General features: G+C 45.0%; 2 protein-coding genes across 11 annotated transcripts in view; both read right to left on the reverse strand.

Annotated features, from left to right (window-relative positions):
• Nucleotides 1-36: 36 nt before the first annotated feature.
• Nucleotides 37-5,791, reverse strand: PQBP1 (poly-glutamine tract binding protein 1). The gene is made up of 7 exons (XM_076371573.1): nucleotides 1,558-5,791; nucleotides 1,419-1,489; nucleotides 1,118-1,227; nucleotides 826-1,001; nucleotides 571-751; nucleotides 336-499; nucleotides 37-248 (listed from the first exon to the last, which is right to left on the reverse strand). Exons 2-7 carry the CDS (start codon nucleotides 1,486-1,488, stop codon nucleotides 56-58), a joined length of 894 nt encoding a protein of 297 aa, XP_076227688.1. The 5' UTR covers nucleotide 1,489; nucleotides 1,558-5,791; the 3' UTR covers nucleotides 37-55.
• A 147-nt stretch (nucleotides 5,792-5,938) lies between these two features.
• Mef2 (myocyte enhancer factor 2) overlaps nucleotides 5,939-19,207 on the reverse strand; it is a 59,367-nt gene continuing 46,098 nt past the window's right edge. For 7 of the 10 annotated variants that reach the window (XM_031976200.2, XM_031976199.2, XM_031976197.2 and 4 more), the window contains one exon: nucleotides 5,939-18,694. In XM_031976200.2, the coding sequence (XP_031832060.1) occupies nucleotides 18,223-18,694 (472 nt within the window). In that variant the 3' untranslated portion in view covers nucleotides 5,939-18,222. The remainder of the gene's footprint in view (nucleotides 18,695-19,207) is intronic. The other 3 variants (XM_031976203.2, XM_076371331.1, XM_031976201.2) reach the window with 1 other exon arrangement.

Below are 19,207 nucleotides of genomic sequence, written 5' to 3' on the forward strand. Positions count from 1 at the left end.
TTAAATTCGTTAAGGTGTATAATAAATCATACAATGGAAAGAAAAATTAAAGCTTTTATTCTGGTTTCTCGGGCCCCGACACTTTAGGTTTATTGGTCGATTCTGATTCCGATTTGTTCGCTCTGTTGGATCTAAGTACTGCGCCTGGACTAGGATATGGTCTCATTTGATAAAGCGGTCCCGAGGCAGTTGTGTCGGCTCCCGTTTTCGCTTCGTTATGTCTTGCTAAACCATCCGACCATTTGCCCCTAAAAATATAAAAACGCGTAATCGTTTTTCATAATGATACATCTATACACCATCCTTAGGTATATAAATGCAACTTGATTTTATACCTTGGGATATCACTGTAAGATGCCGGATCCATGGGATCGAGAGTGCGGTCCTTTTTGTCCTTATTATCGGACCTCTCCAATCTTTGATTTCTTTTATTGTCCCCTGGTTTATATTTTGGCCTGTTCTCTATTTTTCTATCTTTCTTTGTTTCTGGTTCATCCACCTGGATTAAGGTCCATTGCATATAAATACTTCTAGGGTTACATTATTAACAGTAAGATACGAATTACTAACTTCTGCTTGTTCTTGATCGCTACCACTATCGTCACTGGACAAATTATCATCTTGCTCTGCTGCTTTGAGGTGCAGTTCCTCTCTCAATTGAGAAGCTGGCTGTGATATTTGACATTTAGGATGTCCCGGTGGTAACCAAGCTACCAAATCTGATGACCAATCCCAATAATAATGTTGACCACTGTTCAATGAATTACCAATGTAGGTTCATTAAGTCAGATAATGGCATTTACATATGTAGAGATTGCTAATTACCAGCCAGGGTCATATACCGCTTTCCAGGTCTCTGGTAGAGGATATTTTTGTATAAGCCTCATCTGTTTCTTCAAATATTTGTCAGAGGGTTGCACATGTCCAAGTCCCCATAACTCCTTACACTTTTTTGTGCAGTCATGATAAATATTATACTTGTTGGGGCAACCATTGTATCCCTACAACAAAAATTACAATAAATACCTCGAAAGAAGACAAATTTCTATGGTACAATCAAATACAGATCAAGAATTAATACACCTGTTCCAGTTAACAGGCTAATGGTAATACTTGCCATAAATTTTTGAGAAATGTCGATTTGACTAATATCATCTTTCGCACTGTCATAGTCCTCGGCAATTACTTCTTCGTGAACCCTCTTTTTTGCCTCCTTCTTTGACAATTCTGAAAATGAATTTCACCACAAAAAAGGTTATGTTTACTATTGATAAACTGCGCTTCTAATCCAAATAAAAGTTGTCGAAATTCTCAAAGGAAAAGAAAGCTAACAGAAATATACTATGGGGAATTATAATACGCAATGAATTTTAATTGAATTTTAATGAAAATTAATATGTAAATATGAACTACATTACCGTGTTTCTCTGATCCAGAAATGAGTCCCCTTTTCGCAAGTCGTGCGGCTAAAGCAGCTGGAAGTGGCATTCTGTTTCTTCACTAATTAATATTCAACCCTATTTCTCCTTAAATGTAACTGTACAAATAAATACCTACATGGGCAACGACCAAATTCTTTACGTTGCGTTTGTAAACAATTCGAAAACACACTATAGTTCGCCCCTACCTATCCGGAACCTGTTCTGACGGCTATCCGTTGGAGGGCAAGGACAGACGTCCATAAATCTCAAACAATTAATTATAACATTTACATTTATTACATATCTCTGTTCCCAATTCTCAAAAGGAAAAGCAAAATCCCAGAAACCAGTACAAACTCCTCTTTTGAGAATTCGGAACAGAGTTAAATGTTTTCTTTATACAATTAATCTAAACGTTACAATTAATTGTTCATTATCAAATATTTCATAAATACTTCATTAATAACAGAATAGTCGTACCGAATCTATTAAAATTCCACCAAGAGAGTAATTTTTAAAAATCCCGCTTATCCTGGATCGGTGGCGCCACCTATCAGAGACAGTTTGAAACTACTTGGCTAGGAGTTTGAATGGATCAACAATAGGTGACGCCACCGATCTATAAATGGCGCGAAATTCGAATTTGAAATCGAAATCGAATAAACTAATCTATAATTAAATGACTACGCACTATTCTATCCAAGGATGAAAACTAATTTCTTTCTCAACTTATCATATAAGAGTCACAATTGAAACCATGCGAATGATAGTTCACAAGGGGGAACAGATAAAGGTAGATGGAATTCATTCTTTAACCCTTTGCCCTCGAGAATATTTTTCTCAATAAATATTCATTATTTTCCGATGAAGTGTCAATGATATTTTTAAATTAAGCGACAGAACTATTTTATTTCGATGTTCCATGTGTTCGTACATTATGTAAAATGTAATATTCAATCTTCAATTTTACAATTTTCTTGGGTCAAATCAAATGGCGACTGGAAGGCGCCCCTCGAGTGCAAAGGGTTAAAATAATAGACACTAAAATTTGAAAGCGTGTCGAACAAAGTAAAGATTCCTTTTGAACGGTCACAAAACGGAGAAGAAATAATAAAGTTTCGTACAAGTATGGGAACAGAGTAGAGGAATATACAGGGTGGTCGACTACGTGAAATGCTGACGCTGGACAGAGGACACTCGATGACAGTAATCGTTCAGAATATATTTACAAGAGCAGTACAAAGAATAACGCGATATTACACGTACATATTTCGTTACGTACACTAACAAGTAATTGGTAAGCAGGTGAACAGTTTAATTGTTAATCGAGGCACGTGACAATAAGGCATTTCTACAGAGGACAGATACGATCGTATACACATAAGACGTTGATATTCTTTGATCCTTCGTGTTTCGCCCTCGAGCCGGGGGAAAAAAAGCTGGCTCTGAAACGAAACCACGGAGCCCCAAGTTTGCACCTTACAATCTTAAAACGAATTTCTCGGCTCGCACGTATAGGGTGTCCCGTTGATCGCAGCCGTTCAGAAGGGAGGAGAAGGCGACCGTGAACCGCTGGATCCGCGATCGTTCACGGCGGCCTCTCGAGAGCATGCTTTCTTCCGAGGGGAAATCGAAAATTTGGTCGGAGGATGCTCGGCGGATGGGACACCCGGTAGAAAAATACTTGGTCGAAACGATCGATCCGCGGAAAACTCCGAATAGATCCCGTTGATCTTACATGTTTACAATCGTATGAATTACACTTTAGTGGACGTCACAATGAAATTTGTGTCTGGTACACGGTGCAGAGATGTGTGTACCGTTTTTCTGTGCGTGTTCCGTTACACCGATTACAGTATACCGCGATCGTTAATCTCGTTTAATGCGTGTATGCGTGTACTCGTGTGTACGTGTGCATGGGCGATATCGGTAACGTCTGCACGATGGAGACCGGCTTATTCCGATTTTCCAAGTGTTCCTTCGAAATTATAATTCCTTCGACTTTGTCGCGAAGGTTCAACTGGGCAGCGAACAATAACGTTTAGAGAGAATATTTTTAACGGTAGAATCGGTCAGTTTTCGTGTTCACGGAAACTGTAAGAGAACTGAGAAGCTAGAAATGTAAATGCAATTTGAAACGAGACGAACTTTAACAACTTCAACTTCGAAAATCGGATAAGCAGGCTGCACCGTACGTCTCGGGGCAATTGTACAAGTTTGGATAGATCGGGAAGATTCAGATGGATGATCGAAGAACGTGGATCACGGGGCGTATACACACGGTGTGCGATTTTTCACTTGTACCGAGGAAGAATACGTGTACGTGTGCGTGTTCTTTACACTACAATGACAAAGGACAAAACGTGTGCTTCGTAATCGAGGAACGAACCTCCCGTTCGAGACTGGCCTTTGAACCAGACATTCCCAACTCGTCCATCACAGGTTGTCGACAAGTGTAGAACGTTCAAAGAAATTTAACGCTACTATAGTCGAACTGAGTATTTCAATGCTACCTTGTAATCACCGGTATCGTGACACTGTTAAATATCTGAAGTTATTTTCAAAGTTAGCTTCACTGGAAACTTCAATCTCAAGCATGTATACTTTCGCATCGGTTCTAGCGGTGATCAATGCTTCGAAACTGATCGATGTCGGAGAAAGAAGGATTAAAAGCGTAAAGGGTACCGCGATTGAAACCAGTTGGGAACCGCTGCTGCAAAGGAAGCGTGTTCGAACGAAAGAACCGTCGGGTAGGTGTTCGCGACGAAACCGAGGCGACAGGTTCGATACAACGGTACACAGAATGTAACAGAAATCAGAGGGTGGCACGTGCGTTTTCGGTTTCCCGTTGGGCACCGAACGGTTGGATGCATACTGGAGACATCGAACAACAAAGTTGAGATGCACCGTACATACACATACATGGAAAGTATACACAACTAGAAACATGGGACGTGTACGTACACGAAGCGGAGAAACCACGAGAGACGGACGAACTCGCAATGGTCGCAAGCGCACAGCGGTCGGTTCGGTGTGATCGGTAATATATTATGCTCGAACGTGTGCGACTTCCATTTCCGGTCGTGACCGTCGGTCCTCGGAGGAAGAACGAAAACGTGATCGCGACGAACAGCGAGGGAGAGAGAAAGAGAGAGAGAGAGGGGGGAGAGAGAGAGCAAAAAGAGAAGCGAATCGTAAGGGTACATGTGCATTTCAGAGTACAATTATCACGGTTGTTCTCGAGAGACTTCTTCACAGGTGGATTGAAACGAAAGTCGGGAGTCGCGAGTTCGACGATGATCGCTCCCGATGTATCCATAGGTGAAAAATTAGATTGCTCGAGAACAACTCGAAATAGTTGCAGCCTCGAATGGACAGGTAGCTTACCACTAGAACCATCGAGTATTTAATATCATTAATACGTAATTCTTAATTCTTTGGCTACCGCTTGAAAACTTGTTAAAGAAATGTTGTTGACAAGAACTGCAGCGAAGCTCGCTTAGATCGGGCGTAAGTAGATTCTAATTTAACAATCGGAACAAAGAGTTAAGAACGATGCTGACATTCGTTGCGTTATTGGAAGCGAGACTTATTCATTTTTAAATGAAGCAGGATTATTCAACGATTTCATTGAAAATCGAAGCCATTCATCGCGCGTGGTTCTAGTGTTAATTGCCAACACGAACAACGGATTAAGTACTGGATGTCTCGTTCTCGGGGTGGACGGAGAACGTCCGGAGAAACGGTGAAAAGTTGTTGGATCGCTTCGACAAAGACAATGGAACAGGCGAGATCGTGCGGGTTGGAGGCAACGAATGACCGTTTCCGGTCGCGCACATACCTCTGGACACCATCTCCGATACCGAAGAACATCGAGTAGATGGGACAGTGGTTCCCAAAGTGTGAAGGAGATCGAGAAACGTGGAAATCGCGAAATGAAACTCGTCGGAGACTCGGTACAGATAGAACTGTCGAAGCGAGGAACTGCTAAAATCAGAACGAAGCGATAAATTCATAGTTGCGAAGGTTCCGCATCGTTTCGTCGTATAGTAATAAGCTTGCCATCGATTAAACGGTCCTCGCACGTGAGTCGTCGCGGAACGATCACAGATTTCTCCGTAGATATTCGAAACGATCGAACGCACGTTCGCGTAGAAAAGTTTTGGGAACCACCGAGTTCGAAAATCCGGCGAGATTCTGGGATTCTCTTCGATCGACGCTCTGGACGTGAGAAAAACAAGAGGATAGAGTTGCGCGGCGACGCAGGGGAGTACAGACGATGATCTTATTCCTCGACTTATCTTATCTTACGAATCTATACAAGGAATATTCTAAACGCTATCTCTTCCCCGGCTAATAGATACCGAGTGGTCCGGAATAATCGAAATGAACGCAGGTCTAGTTAAGTTCCGGTATCGTTCTCGCCGCCATTTTCTCCGCGGATCGCCATCTTTGCGGCAAAATGGCGACGCGCTCGGACGTGTTCCGTGTGACAACGTAAATAAAATACTGCCAAATATAAAAACCAAGTAAAATGTATTCTATGGGAAACATCATATCATTATGCTGATACACTGAAATATAACCGCAATGCGCGTTTTACAATGTTCCATGTTCGCGTGTGCTTGTACGTGTACGTGTGTGACCGTGGGTCTCGGGTGTGTGTGTGTGTGTGTGTGTGTGTATCTGTTCATTTCCATTTTCTTACGCGTGTGTGTGTGTATGTTTTCGTCGCGATGTGCAGAGATCGTACGAAACGATTATCGTTTTTTACCACTAAAACCCCGCCGATCGGGTTGATAGGCGGTAAAATGGCGCGCGTACACTTGTCATGATCGGTAATCGTAGTTAATTCATTCGAACGGAAACGGAAGAGAAGGAGAAAGGAGAGAAACGAAAGAGAGGATTCGTAATCGGAACAATTAATGGTCGGTAATTGGTAATAGTAGCAGTAGTAATAGTAGTAGTAGTAGTAGTAATAGTAGTAGTAGTAATAGTAGTAGTAGTAATAGTAGTAATAGTAGTAATAGTGGGTAGTGGTGATGGTGGTGGTGGTGGTGGTGGTGGTAGTAATAGTAGTAATAGTAATAGTAGTAACAGTAGTTGCAGTAGTAATAGTAGTAGTAATGCTAATGATCACGATGACGATGACGTTGAGGTATGACGATCACACGTCGATGATTATAGCGTTATCGATAATAATATACTATTTATTAACAACGATCGGATATGTCGAGCACCAAAGAAATACGTATCTAACAACGAGACGTGTCGAATCGACCGATTGCGAGTACTTCCGACACCTCGATCCTCGCTTCTCCGGCGCGTCTCTCGCGAAACGAGTCAGCCACGAGCGAATAGTCTTCGAATCGTCTCCTTCGTTCGTATCCCTGTTTTCGCGCGACTTCCGTTCACCGGCGGAAAGAGTATCCAGAGTAAAGTCACGAGCAATCGCGTCAAAGGGCCCGAGAAACGAGTGAAAACGCGAGAGAGAACTGAAACGATCGGCAGACGTTCGATCCTGTCGCGATCACCGATTCGAATCAGCTCGCGGATCGACCACTCTCGCTCCCTCACCGATCTCTTTTCCTTGGAAATACACCGTAGAAATCGATGTCTCCAACTGTTTCCCGAAGAGGGAAACGTCGTTCGAAACATCGATCGGTATGCTTGAAAATCGGCGAGGGAGCGGCGATGCGCGAGCTGCCCTCGATCGGAACGTCGGAGAAGAAACTGGATACGAGACGAAGGGAAATAGAGAAGAACTATCGGAAACCGAACGCGCGATCAAACAAGAGAAAAAGAAAGAACGGAGTTCAGACAACGAAGGAGAAAGAGAGAAACAAACAATAAGATAAGATTAAACGTGTAAGTCGATTCGTCTTAATTGGTGGTTCACGATGGCACTATACAAATACGAAAATTATACTTTCTCCCCCCTCTCTCTCTCACTCTCTCACTCTCTCTCTCTCTCTCTCTCAGTCGCGCTCTCACAATGTTTGTCGTTTATCGTCTACTTAGATCAACGCACTATAATATGCCATAATATTCGAGTAATCCAGCACGCGACACGATTAAAGAGTCCTCCCTGCTCTTTGATCGTTTCCGGTGTACACGCGCACACTCTCGCTCTCTGACTCTCTCGCTCTCTCAAACACTCCGTTCCCTTGATTTCTCCCCGTTCTCGCGTCCGCAACTTTTTCTGTAACAGTACAACGTTTAAACGTTTCCCATATATATTTGTATATCATACAAATAACAGTATCACTACGCAGTAATGGTTTCCGATCCGTGTCTCCCCGACACTTCTTCGGGAAAGGATCGCGGGCACCGATCGCGTTTCGAGATCGCGTCCGAACAACATGAAATATATATATATATGTGTATATATATATATATATATATATTTATACTTATATCCGTAGTCATGCGTATGCACGCGTGCACGTCCGACGATACGAAGTACCGTGTCGTTCCGTCGATTTCTTATAAAATCGTTTAATTACAATCTTGTTTCGAGCTCGTCGCGATTTCACGCGAACGATTCGCGGTGGAATTCGATTGACCACTCCTCTTGCAATATCGCGTTGAACTTGCAGCGAAAAATTCTAATAGAATCCCATCAGTTAATTCTTTCGTGTTGAAATGTACTATTATTTTGCTATTATCAACGATACGGGTTCAGAGGAAACGTCGACACAGAATGGCCGTGGAATTCCACTCTCTCCAGCGGATTCTAAACGACGAAATCGTTTCGTCGAGGGCAGTTACGAAAGGAATCGTAGTGCAAACGGTTAAAAACCTCGCGGCTGAATTGATCGAGTCCGTTTACTTCTGGATCGCGATTCACGGAACGATCAGGCGACTTCCGATCGACGGAGCGCACGCTCGAACGCACACGCGTCCGTATACGGGCGAAAGAAAAGGAAAGGAAAAACGTTCGTTCGTCCCGTTTTCCCGAAAACGTTCTATTTACAAGAAAGGGGAAAGACTCGAAATGAACAGGATCGTCGAGGGACGAGCCCCGAAACGCGCCGGCGGCCACGCTCGGATAACAGAGGCGGCTAGACCGAGGATGTTTCGCGTTCGGATAGCATATTCGACGGTGCGGAACACGGCGAAACGAGTGTCACGAGAAAGATTCCTTACGGTTCTTACGTTACATCGAATATATAAGTGTGTATATATGTACGTATATCGAAACAGTTCGCCCGGGAGATCGGTTCTCCCGGTGAACTTTGGATTAAACCGGCCCCTCGCCGATTTCGATGGTTCCCGAACGCGCGGGAGTCGACGTTCCGAGCAACTTTTGCGTCTTAAACGAGTCTCGGAGTCTTTCGGTTCCTGGGATACTCGTAGAGGACCGTTGAATCGAAACTGGAAGTATTATTGGCAACTATGAAGTACGAGAATGGGCCACCGAAGGACCCACCGGTGTCAATCTTCGCTGTCTCCGCGAACAGAACCCGGAAGCCGGAAGAGTCCGACGTGTCCGTGAAAGGGAAAGGTCGCTGGGAACGTCGATTTCCGCGGCGCGTTTGAAAGTCGTGGAAATCGGCGAGGCGGCAGGCAGTTTGGATCTACGATTTATACAGTTTCCCAGAAGCTGCGCGAAAACTGCGGGGGAAAATCGTGGAAACATCCGGGGTCTAGCGACGAGCGAACGCGCTCGGTCGGCGTTCGTTTCCTCCTCCCCTAATGTCCCTTGAAAAATTCTGACGCTACGTGGCTTTACAGAGATATGTTCGGTATTGAAACATACTTTTACATATATATATATATAAACGTATGGTATATGTACATATAGAACTCTTTTCTTTCCTTTACTCCGCGCGCTGACGATAGTTTGCGGCTAGTACGTTCAGCCGTTTCGCGTTTCTATTCGCTTTTCGTGTACGTGTATGCGTGTTTCTCTGTGTGTATGCGTCTGCGGTCGTCCATCTTTCTCGCAGCGTCGACTATTCCGATTCTCGCTCCTTCGCGTACCGTTCTCGACGATCCGACACCGTGGAACCTCGATTATTCGAACGAATTTCGATCGAACGGTCGAACAGAGATACATCGACGGATCGGAGGTTCGGATATTCGAGGTTTCACCGTGCTCGTCCCGTTTTCCAAACGATGCAGGTTGACACGCGTGAACGTCTTCTGTCCAGAAGAGAACGGATAAAAATTCCCCGAAGTTCGATTCGAGAGCGTTCACGCGTCTCGTCCCGTGTGCCGTCCGTTGCAGCGAACCTGACACTCTCGTCCGAGTGGTCGGATTCAAAGGCGCGCTCGGTGCTGGCATACGATTCGCTGAGGCGCTCGCGCACGCTACTCCGGTCGCGCGACAGAGGGCGGGGCAGCCGTTTCCGGACTCGCGGTTGGAGCTCTCGGAGCGACTGTCTCCGCCCCTGCGACGTCACGAGTGCCAGGTGTGCTGCAACGTACGGTATACACGCGTGACCGTCGATTCGATCGAGCGAACGACGCGAAGTTCGGATACTCGATGCGATTTTCACATTTTCGAATGCCTCCGTTACCAGTGCACAACAAGAGAAGTTCGAGGAAATAGTACATCGTCGAAGGCTAGGGAAAACTTTCACTTTTCCCTCGCTAGATAGATACGTATCTCTATCTACGAATGTATACGCATCGTTTAAAATGAAACTCGCCGATTTGAAAAAATATCCCATGGTCGAATTCTCGTTAGAACGATCGGTTACACGGTCGGGACGCGTTCCTCACCGGTTTTTCCCCCACGAAACGAACGTTGCCTTTAATAAAGAAAGCTTTCGAACAGCGTTCGCCATAGATTAAAGTACACGAATTATAAAGGTCTTATTTCCTAATCGTCGAGATCACCGGATATCGAATAGACGTTTGAAACGCAAGGACTGGTCGAGAGTGATTGGTTCCCGAGAGTTCGCAACGATTCGCTCGAAAGGCACAAAAGGTCAATGAACCGCGCACGATTCCGTTAACTAAATCGTTAACATGGTACTTACAAGGTTTTCTTATTCGGCCTCTCCATCTCTCTCACTCTCTCACTCTTTCTCTCTTTCTTTCCTTATATCTCTGACTATTTCTCTCACACACGCATACCCTTTAGCTCTATCTATGTGTCTAGCTATTTAAAAATCTATCTACCTCCGCCAATATTCTCCCGCGTGTCGAAATTTTGAAAATCACTTCGTGGATCAAACTGAGTACACACTCGCCGCTTTCCCGATAATTCTACAGAATTGTTCGTTAGAACTACTATCGCTAACGATTGATTAGAAAGGGAAAGGAATTGTGTGCTCGTTACACGCCCACGTTTACACAACACCGTAACGATCGATAAAAGAAACACAGTACGTTCAATTTTCCGTTCCGAAGGAACGAACAACATTTGAGTCGCTCGGAAGTCGACGCGGTTCAGTCGATTTCCTCGTGTTTCCTGATTTCCGTCAATTCTAATGGAACAGTGTTCGTTTTAGTTATTAAAATCTTGTATAACAATTCTGGAAGGCGAAACATTCGATTTCTAAATTTTTCTTTTCCATACTCGATCGCTTCTAATTGACTTCCGAGCGACTCATCCGTTTCACAGGGCAAAGGATTCTTTTAGTTCACTCTCGAATCATTCGAAGTTCTCACTGGGAAAATTGCGGCAGCGATCGGCCTCAATGTCATCGTCTACGCGGTTCAAGAGGGTGGGCACAGGAGAGGAGAGGAGAGGAGAGGAAAAATCGGGAACGAGTACCCGTGAGAAAATCCGCACGCGCTCAATAAAAATATCCGTTCAACGGTCTTAATCGAACAACTTTGCTCCCATTTAGAAAAGCTCTACCTGGTATCTACGCGCGGCACACGCGCTGCCAGCCGTGGAAGTTCATTCGGAGTCCTTTGAAAATCAATCTACCGTTTAAAATCTCTTCGAAACGAAAGCTGTCGCCTCGGATAATTTTCTTTTGTCTCCGAGGCAGGAGCGGAAGCTCCCGAAACGGGAAAAGAAAGCGAAAGTTCGTCGAACGGAAAGACACCGAATTAGTTTCCGCGTGTAACGCGTGCACCGCGGTTTTGTATCTTACACGTGTACGAGAACGTGTCTCCACCGATGGTCCGATTTCGTTAGCGCAGCGTTCACCGACAACTTCGAATAGTCTCTGAGTTCTCGAGCACACGGCACGGTGGAACGTCGATCGTCCGAATTCACGGGGCGAGCGCGTGCGACCTTGACACGCGACTGATCGTACACCGCGATAACCGGCGTCCCACCGTGTTACAAGTTCGCGAGTACAGTTAATATTCCGGCGATTCGCGGCTAGAGGTTCACTCCGACTCACGGATTAGAAATGGTAACAGACAACTGGCAACTAACAATCGTGAAATAAATCGTTTCTTCCTTCTCTCCTTCCTTTCCGTCGAAACGCAGACGCTCTCTCCGTATCCCGCGGTAACCGTGGATAAATCTCTATAAGAAAGAAACAATTCGCGCTCGCGTCGGTTTCCGCGAATCGAATCGACTCGAACGGCTTCGCGTCTCAGAAGCGAAGAACTGCGGCCGTTCTCCTCGCGCGACGCACGCTTCAACGCTAGAACTACCGAGTATTCAGTACGATCGATAAAAATTACGTTTAGAATAAACATTGCAACAAGTACGTTCGTTTAAGTTCCCACCGATGTTCGTTCCGTTGTGCCACCGAAACCGTGAATCTTTCGAAATGATGCTTCAAGATGCTCGATTACCGGGACGATTTCAGTGATCGCGAAACTAAGAAGATCGAGACCAGTCAAGGGCATGACTGGTAGTTCTAGTGTGAAATTCTCTCGTGGCCACCGAACACGGTTGTGCCCGACGAGACGAGACGTCAATCAACACATTTTCATCTCTCTCTCTCTCTCTCTCTCTCTCTCACTCTCTCTCATTGTACGCTTGTCTCTGTCTTGTCTGTCGCTCTGTGTGTCTGTGTGGCTGTGTGAATTTCTCTATGTAACTTACGTGTATTTCATATTAAAAATATACATTAAAATGTATGTACAATATATCGTTAACGTACACCATTCAACAAGTTCCCTACCTTTAGAGGTATCGCTACGTATATGTTCATTTTTCTCTCTCTGGTAAGTGTGTGACTGTCTCCGTGTCTGTATTAATCTGTGTGTACGTGTGTGTGTGTGTGTGTGTGTGTGTGTTTTACAGTAAAATAGATCGGTAAGCAAATGTAATCCTTGCCCTACGCTTTCCGCATCACGAATGCTATTCACTTCGCGAGACCGAGTGCCGGTGGATCGAGGATCAACAACGCAGACCACTCTCTCAGACAGTTTCGCCGCGCGACCGGAAACAAACCCATTAACAGCGTCGCTTGATATTATATACGCTTCGCGCAACTAGACTGCGGATTGTCACGCGTTCCAACTTGCACATTCAAATCACTCGAACTCCGGAGCAAGATTAAATAACTCGATTGCGGTGGAACGTCGACTGAAATCGATTGAAATCGACAGGAATTCATCGGGAATTCGTTATTTTCGTGTCATCAACCCCTTGGCCACAATATTTCGCTTCGAAATATCCGACGCTAATTCTAATTCGACGATTACAGGTTTCGCTAGTCGCATGTTATATAAACGCGATTATTTTAGATCGATTTCAGTTAGTTGAATTCGGTGTTTTCCTGGCTCGAATACGTTTCGCAGCCAAGGGGTTGACGGTTTTCTTTTCTCGCTCGTGGACGTTGGAACGGGACAACTGAGATAAGGATAAAGGACACGCGAGAATCCGCAGTGCGACCGTTCACGTGAAAACGGGCCAACGATCTCCTCGTTCGTGGAAAAATAGAACTTCTGAGTCGTGCGAGGAACTGTTCTATCGAGTCCGTACGGACTAATGGTTGAACTGGTTAGCTACTCCCTCTGATTTCGATGATTTCTTTATAATTTTCTGCTTCGCAAGAATGGTGAACTAATTTCGATATTCACGGGGAACTGCTGGTGCAAACACGTTCGAATTATTGAAAGGAAACTATCACTACCAGATAAATCATCGTTTATACTTTCGTTTCGAGTAAAGTTTAAGTTGCTCACCTACGTTTATCGTTAGATAACAAGATCGGTATCAGTGAGGCTGGTTTCTCAACGATGAGGAATCATTTTTTGGTAATCGCCAAATATCCGAGGAACTATGGGAGTCAACTTTCGAAGAGGAAAAACTCGTTGAAAATATGGAATCCGCGTCGTGTTTCGCAATCATGAAAATCGGCGAGGGAGTGGTCAACTTAAGGTCTAAAAGCTGTAAGATTCGGTACGCTCGCGTATATTAGCGCGTTATCGTCGATCGAACGGAGATCACTCGTAGAAGTGATACGAAAGTGATTTTTGTTTGTGCAGAAACAGAACCGCGATCGTCGTGAGCGATCGTCGTGAACGATCGTCGGACAGATCGCGCGGCGGTGACTTAGAAACTCCTCTGAGAAACGGTCTTACAATATTAGGTAGTTAACAATATAATTAACAGTAATTATATCATTAAAACGATCCACCTGTCGCAGACTAAGAAGTATCTGGAACCAATATGCAAAGTATCGCAGATTATCTCTTTCAAGGATTGAATTTCAGGCGTGTACACTTAAATTCAGATATATAATATATATAGATAATATATATATATATATATATAATATCAGTTCAAATACAATAAATTTTGCATCAATAGGAAAAATGTTTTAATAACTAGTGGAGACATGTATATATATATATATATTTATACTTTTTTCTCGTTTAATACATTAAATCTTACTTTTTTTCGTTATGAAAAATAACAATTTCTTTATACTTTTTTTCCTCCTTTGATAAAAAAGTGTGTTGGCTAAGAGATTGCACTTCGTGATCATCTTAAAAATTTGTGATTAATTATATTAGTGACTATACACAATTGTATCTTATGTTTCTCGCGTATACACCGATTGTTCGTACAGTCATCAGATACGTTTCTCTAATATACGTTAGTAAAGAACAAATGTTTTCCAACTCGACGAAGATTATACGGACTCTCTCCCTCCTTTTCCGTCGTTCTTCTTCCTCTCTCTCGCAACGCAACGCGCGCGAGCGAGCGTGCGCGTATACGCGTGTATAACCTTCGGTTACGATATAATTAAAGACTTGACTTGCCGGTGTTGTCGTCGGCCAATCCTCGGGAGAGACCTTCGCGAAACAATCTTTAACATTTCATTACCTAATTGTAACGCGTGCACGCACGATAGAAATTCATTCTAATCCTATTACCCGCTTCTTTCCCCGAACCCAACCGCGGTTTCCCCTTGTTCCCCCGTGTATTTCGCTTCTCTTCGTTTCCCTTTTCCATAACTTTCCAACCCGACGACCGGTTCAACGACCGGTCGAACGATTAGCCTCAGTTAGTTGCCCTTTCGCCTTCGTTCGGCCGAAGTCGCTTCGATCCGACGCGTTCACTGCCGAATCGGTGTTCGTCCAACTATCCTGCAGCCGAGATAATCATCTCGACCGAACGGAAATCGAGAAGTTTCCATTCCCCGCGCCCAGAACCACCGAGCAATCCAAATTCTCGCACGAAAGCTACAAGGGTCCGCCTATCGAGACTCCGAATCGCTTGTATTCCAATTTGCCTCCCACTAGATCAATTTCTTTGGTAATTTATCGGTGAACCGCGTGTTATCTTTTCAACAATTGCACAGCAAACATTCGGAAATTGATCGTTTTCGTTCGTCCGGTAGTTCCAGCGTTATACGCGCCCCGAGATCTGCGCGAAACGACAGTCAAAGCGTTGATCGCAAACTCCCCTGGCATCTGTGTTTTTGTACGTTTTTGCACCCAAAAACCAGCCGGTCAACGGTTCAAATGGTTCGTTTCTTTTCTATTTACAAGTACGATACACTCTCGTCGACTGGGAGACGCGCGCGCGCGCGCGCGCACGCTCGCTTATGCGTCCACAGTGAGACCCCGTTTAACGTTAGCCCGATCAACGCCGATTTCGACGACGAATTTGGTTTTCCTCGTTATTAAGGCTGCAGCCGATAATCATTTGCTTATCGATGATGTCGATAATTTCAACAATCTTCCGAATTTCGCCTTCGGATGGACAGGAACGCGCAGGGCGCCGGTGCGAACGTTGTTTTCTTTGTTTTCCAATAATGTTTCGGTACTCGTACCGCATGGTTCTACTTCGACTAGCCGTGTAAACTGAAATTTATCGTTATCATTAAGTCTAGCGTTAATCGGAGCATCGCTGTATCTTCGTGGTGGTCATGCCCGCGTCAGCGGCCGCGCGCGCGCGCGGACAACGTAGGCAAGTCACCTGAAAGGAGGGCCACAAATGGTGCCAGGCACTATTTATTCATATACCGTTCGTGTATTCCATTAATTACGTTTAATTACGCTATGATGTACGAAATACGGTAGTCGAGAGCAGCTCGCGCGCCAGGATACCATCCCGAGACCGAGTGAAGCATAGGCTGAGACCATCCCGAAGCGGTTTAACCACGATCAAGACAACAACAACACCTCTCCGCGTGCGCGCGTGTATGTCTCTCTCCCTCTGTGTGTATGTGTTTGAGTGTGTTCTGTGTGTGGTCGTGTGTCGTTTGTATTTCTCTAATTGCAACCCTGTCCCGCCGGAATCTCGCGGATTCGATTTTCGCGCGCGTTCTTGTTATCCTTCGCTCGTTCCGAAGTCGACGAGAGAGAGAATTTTCCTTTGTGTCCCGACGACGTGGCGTAGAATTCTTATCATACTCTGGTTCCCGTTTCCGATCGGTACAACTTGTTCCGCGGTAATATGCGTGATCGTGTGCCTGGACAAGGGTCAAGCGTGTGTGTCGTTGTGTGTGATTGTTAGGCTTGAAGGGTTGCAAAAGTTTCATCCTCTCGTTCCCGTTTTACGTCTTATTTCCTCTTTCATATCAAATGTGCAAAATACTTGTGAAAAATGTATATATAACGTATCGTATGTATACAGATGCGAGTTTGCGTGTATATACCTTTACTCTTTATCCTCCGTTAATAATCAACGCTATATATAATATATGCTTATCTCGCGTACAATGTTCGCGTGTATCTTCTCTCGTCTATTACCTCGCGACAATCGAATATATTAACATTTTTTTCTTTATCAGTTTTAGATCGTGTCCCGCGGCGGGAGCTCAACGTTAAATTTCTCTCTCTTGAGTACAGCAGCCGATTTATCATTTATACATCGATTTCCTTAGCGGACATAGACCGTTGATTGGTTCGCTAAAAGGAAAGGACTCTCCGACTGTGTTAAAAAAGTTAAAAAAAAAAAAAAATAAAATAAAGAAACACACAAACCGACGGTTATCAGCGTCAACGTTCCGCGAGCCGTTCCTTGTTTCGACGTTGCTCGCACCAACGGGTTCTCGAACGTTAACCGACATTCTTTCATCCTGAAACGTTCTTTCCTTCGGTTGGCTGTCGCGAGGGAAACGCGTCGAACGGGCCGCGGAACGTTGACCAGTCGTTAAGAAAAAGAGAAACGAGTAAGAGACGATTCACGACGATACGCGTATAATCTTCTCGTCATTCTTCGCTATAAAAATTGCTGCGCGATTCTTCGATCTTGTTTAAAGAAAAGTACGGTTCCCAAGCAAGGAGACATTGCCGTTCACGAAAGAAAAAAAAAAAAAAAGAGAATTAAAAGAGAGAAAAAAGGGGGAAAAAAATAGAAAATAAACGAAAAGAGAACAGATCGTAGAATAAAATTTCTACCGCTAATCGAATATCATTATTTTCTGACTAGGCATTCGATTCAAAGAAATTATGTTCATCGTTTCCATTGGCATTTTTTTGCGTAAATGTCAATTAACGGATCATGCCGCGGACTCGTCTCTACCTACCACAACGCGCAAACAGAAAAAGAAACAAGTAACGAAGTACAATTATCGGTAAAATCCCTACCATAAAAATTATAGATGTGGTTCGCAAGCTCTTCGAAGAAATTCGGTTTGTCTTCTGCACCCTCTTATCCCGAAACACCTTGCTATACCGGGGTCGCGATTCTTTTCAACATTCTCGAAAAACACACACCCTCTATCTATCCCCCCCCCTCCCCTCCCACCCAATCCCATCCCGTCAATTTCTTTCGTTTGCTTCCTTCCGTTCGGGAAGGAAAAATAACCTTCGCCGCAGCGACAAGTACCAAGGACACAATGCCATATCACGAAGAAAATGACAATGAATTAATGACATATATACAAACAACTTCGTATTATATACATGAAAATATGCATACGTACATGTATATATATATACACATATATACGTATATGCGTGCATCCATTAGAGGGTCGTGTGTGTGTATTGTGTATAGATATGTATATATATATATAATATGTACATACAATATACGTGTAACGCTTCAACATTATGGCACCGTTTTTTTGTTGCTTTTTTCTTTGTTAAAATCGTCAAACAAACGCATCATCCTTCCGTGGGCTTGAAAATATAAACAAATTTTCCGTTTCCATCCACTGCGTGATTCGGCGGCCCTGCGACGCAACGCGCGCCGCGACGACACGGCGCTGCAGTCGGTGGTTGCCGACGCCGCCGCCGCCGCCGCCGCTGCGACTGATCGTTCCTAGGAACGCGCGCGGGCGCGCGCGCACGCACGCGTTCACCGGGGAAAAAAAATGAAATCACCAGTGGGCAAAACCGTATAACGAGTCTACGAACTTCGAGTCCTGGAGAGCTTCACGAGCACTAACGACGCCGTTGTACGCGGAGGTTTCTCGCAAGGAGAACAACCACCGAGCGAGCCGTGGTGGCCGCGTCTGATTTAATATTAAGTCGCCCAGCCCTCGGTGATCCGCGAGCGTTTCATCAGCGGCCCGTTCTCGTAGTCCGAGTTATTGCCGCCGTTCCCGCCGGTGGTCGAGTGACTCGTTCTGAGGTCCGGCACCGCGCCGCTGCCCGGCGACGGTAGATTCGTCGGCGTTATGCTGCCCGAGTGCGACGCCGGTGGATTACTGCTCGGCCGGTTGGACACCAGGTTCAACGACTGAGGCCCTCCGTGGGGCACGTGATGCGGTGGCGGGCCACCGGTGCTGGACGACGGTCCGACGTTCAGCGTCGTGTGATGGAGGCTGCTGCCGGTGCTGGGCCCGCTGCTGTTCGAGCCGCTGTTGCCGCCGTGCGGGTCCCTCGGCGGACTGATCGGCTCGCTTTTTATCTTCACCGGCAACGGAGAGGTGGCTGGCGGCGGTGTACTACTCGACACGGCCAGATGAGGAAGACCGCTGGAACCGGACAGTAGGCTAGGTGAAATTAGCTCATTAGAGGCTACGCAATCCTTCTATGATACGGTAGAACCTCTATCCTCCGAACCAATGCTGCATCCTTTCACATTTCTTTCACCGTTCTCTATCATCCGACTATCATCTTGGTGTCCATTGGTTCGGATGATCCAGGTTCTAATGTACCTCGACTAATGTTCAACATGTGTTATCAGAAAACAAAGCGTTACAGGGAACCGCGGGAAACGAGTCTCGCCGAGTAACAACAGTCGGCAGAAGGAAATTAGAGGAAAAACCAAAGTGATTTAGCGAAGCTGATTATTCGACCGAGTTAGATCGATAGGAGAACGTACACGTGTACTTTTAATCCTGTTCCGCGTGATGTATTCAGAAGTGAAAGAGGCTTATTGTAGCGTGGATGTGCGAATTATCGCGTTTCGAGCGCGAGAGGAACAGAGTGGACGAGAACGAGGCGGAGCCCGGAGAGATGGGATTCTTAAATCATCTATTTTCATGCTGACAAACGGTAATCCA

This window comes from Nomia melanderi, chromosome 1, assembly GCF_051020985.1.
Source record: "Nomia melanderi isolate GNS246 chromosome 1, iyNomMela1, whole genome shotgun sequence".
Taxonomy (NCBI): domain Eukaryota; kingdom Metazoa; phylum Arthropoda; class Insecta; order Hymenoptera; family Halictidae; genus Nomia; species Nomia melanderi.